The sequence below is a fragment of the Uranotaenia lowii genome, chromosome 2, assembly GCF_029784155.1.
Source record: "Uranotaenia lowii strain MFRU-FL chromosome 2, ASM2978415v1, whole genome shotgun sequence".
In the NCBI taxonomy this organism is placed as follows: Eukaryota; Metazoa; Arthropoda; class Insecta; order Diptera; family Culicidae; genus Uranotaenia; species Uranotaenia lowii.
The window spans coordinates 337,532,682-337,535,928 of NC_073692.1; the positions used below are offsets into that span (position 1 = coordinate 337,532,682).

Sequence of the window (3,247 nt, forward strand, 5' to 3'; positions counted from 1 at the left end):
TCGCGAAAACAATATTTGTCTTCTATGGACGACCCCCTTCAGAAGGGGTCATCCGAAAATCTAAAAACATTTTTCATCATTCCTGGTCCTAATAAGCACCCATGCCAAATTTCAGCTCTCTAGCTCTTAAGACGGCTGAGTCTATAGAGGACAAACAAACAAACAAACTCACAGAAATTGCTTTTTATATATATAGATAATGAGCTTATTGAAAAAATCAGCAAAATTATGCTCGATTTGTAAAAATTCGACCATCTGGAGGGTCATAACAGCTTTCAAAGCACATTTTTCATATAAAATTTAACAAAAAATCAAATTTTGTGACGTGAATTCACTAATTCGCGCTGTTGTAACTCAGCTAGATTCCAATTTTAGAGTTTTAGAATCGTCTTATCCTGTTCAAAGAAAATCTCAATTTTTATTTCAAGAATAGTCAGAGTTTTCTCGTAAAATTAAAAACTTCCCTTTTTTGTGACGTGAATTCACTCATTTGCGACTGTTTTTGTTCGCTTTTCAAACCAACAACATTGGATACAAACAAATTCTTTTTTCTACAAAATGAAGCCGTGTTTTTTGGCTTCTGAACATACTAAAAATATTTCCAAAAAAAGTCATTCATAAAATTAATGATTTTGTAAAAGTTGTCAAAAACAACACTTTTTTCAACAAAAAATCTGATTTTCAAAAAAAAACATGTGTAAAAAAACTTATTTCTCTTTTTTTCGTTGGTTTTGTGTGATTTGAATTATCAAAATTATAGAAAATTTCGAGATTTTTTGATACACGAACGGATAAAATCACTTTTAGGCGGTACAAGCGCGTGGAATGTGTCAGATGATGATATTTTTTAAGTAGGGGTTTCCCTGATTTTCTAAATGTCCCCAATTTCTGAAAGTACATCAGACGACTTGTCACACCTTACTTACCATACTTTCTATCACACGGTACCCATTAAGGACGATTTTTTTTAAATGTGTAAAAAAGGAGAAATCTGAACTAAATCTACATTTGTAACATTTTAAAATACACGGTACAAATTCCCTAAAATTATATTTATTCCTCCCAAGAGAACTACTGTTCCGAAACAGCAGTATCAGCAAGAAATTCAAAGCTAACCCCTCGGGTATTCGGTTTGAGATAACAGAATCCCGTTTATATTCGTTAAGGCTTCACCAAACATAACTGGACTTAATTATGTTAAGTAGTTCATCCCGCAGGTAGTTGCTCTGAGTTTGAATAACCTATTTCTGCAAAAGCTAGGTTTCGGAATAAATATCAAGATGGTGCAAAAGGCCAATTCATTCGTTTTCCTCAATCGGAAGTAATGGGTTGGACAAGTGCTTTCATTGTTGCAATATTGCTTGTTTTGCTGGAAGAATCACAAGCAGCTTGTGATAAAGACCACCGACAGGCGTGCGTTGATTGTTCATCGTTTGTTGTGAGTGATTTGAGCCATAAAAATTAATGATTTATTTAAAATTTTTGTCCAAAAATTAACTTTTCAGCTGTGTTCTGTAAATGGGAACCCGGTAGCCGGATCGGAGAAGCGTTGTGATGCGCTTGATAAAACGACGCCGTACTGCAAAGACAATGTTGGAGTTTGCACCGATAAACCTTGTAATGGAGAAGCCAGCGAGCTGTGTCCTGAAGAAGGATTTTTCCCACGTAACAATATAATTTGAATGTCGGTTATTTTTTGTCAAAATTTATTATATTTGGTTTTGTCATTTCAGAACCCTCAAACTGCCGTCAATATATCTACTGTGACAAAGAGAGACATGCCCAAATTTTGAACTGTCCTCTCAGATGGGTTTACAATCATTCATCCGGAGATTGTGTTCCGCCACGGACCTCTAGGGATTGTTTCCAGCTGAACTGCGTCGCTGGTAGAAATCGCTACTGGACATACACTCCAGCGGCCAATCTATATATTTACTGCGCCCCCAATGGTCCAATGACACTCAAGTGTCCAGGAGAAAATGAGGGATTTAACGCAAAGCTTATACGTTGCGAGTTCCTGTGTCCCCGAGTGGGCAGATTTGTATTTCCAGGCGATCCCGACAAATACTACAGCTGCCAAAATGAACGTGGAAAGGTACAACATTCGTACTGTACTTTTTAAACAAGACGTTTATTTCTGATGATTTTTTAGCTGACGGCAACTGTTCTGAAATGTATCGAAGGGTATACGTTTAAAAAGGATGTCGAAAGATGTGTTTCTAAACCTACACCGCCCCTTACGCCGGAAGCGCCTCCGGAAGCGTCGCCGGAAGCTTCACCAGAAGCGTCGCCGGAAGCGTCACCAGAAGCGTCACCAGAAGCATCGCCGGGAGCACCGCCGGAAGCGTCTCCGGAAGCGTCGCCGGAAGCGTCGCCGGAAGCGTCGCCGGAAGCGTCGCCGGAAGCGTCGCCGGAAGCAGCGCCGGAAGCAGCGCCGGAAGCAGCGCCGGAAGCAGCGCCGGAAGCAGCGCCGGAAGCAGCGCCGGAAGCAGAGCCGGAAGCAGCGCCGGAAGCAGCGCCGGGAGCAGCGCCGGAAGCAGCGCCGGAAGCAGAGCCGGAAGCAGCGCCGGAAGCAGCGCCGGGAGCAGCGCCGGAAGCAGCGCCGGAAACGTCGCCAGAAGCGTCGCCGGAAGCGTCGCCGGGAGGGACGCCGGAAGTATCATAGGAAATGACGCAAACATCAACGCCAAACACACCAGAAATAGAGCCAACATCTACGCAGGAAACGACATCAACATCGAAACGTCGTCTTCGGAAATGAACATCGATTGAAAATATTTTTATTTGATTACTTTTTGTTGACTATCTTAAGGTCATATCGATGAAACTTTTATTTTGTGAGACGAAAGAATAATTCATTAAGGCCAGGGGCAGTCCTAGACCTGGCTCTTGGGGGGAGGGGGGGATTTTCCAAATTTTCAAAAATCAGACAATAAAGGGAACGTGAATATTTAGCGAAACAACGATCATTTTGAGAAAGCGAAGGGATTGGGGTGATGAGAGGAGGGGGGGAGGGGGTGCAATTGTAAATGAGACTTCCACATTTGCTGAACATTCCTTTTTGTCTTCCCTTGAAATTTCATGTCACAAAATTAGAGGTTTAAAAACTTTTAACCAATTTTCTCAACAAACTTATTTTGACATCCTTTTATAAAACTTATACATTCTTTTATAAAACAATCTGCGAGTTTTTAATATTCACTGCGATAAAATATTGATAAAAAGATAATTTCCGTCATTTGTTTAT

At 40.9% G+C, this 3,247-nt stretch overlaps 1 protein-coding gene across 1 annotated transcript; it reads left to right on the top strand.

Annotated features, from left to right (window-relative positions):
- The first annotated feature begins 1,289 nt into the window (after positions 1-1,289).
- LOC129748598 (keratinocyte proline-rich protein-like) lies at positions 1,290-2,907 on the top strand. The gene is made up of 4 exons (XM_055743257.1): positions 1,290-1,438; positions 1,506-1,665; positions 1,734-2,095; positions 2,153-2,907. Exons 1-4 carry the CDS (start codon positions 1,325-1,327, stop codon positions 2,663-2,665), a joined length of 1,149 nt encoding a protein of 382 aa, XP_055599232.1. The 5' UTR covers positions 1,290-1,324; the 3' UTR covers positions 2,666-2,907.
- Positions 2,908-3,247: the final 340 nt, after the last annotated feature.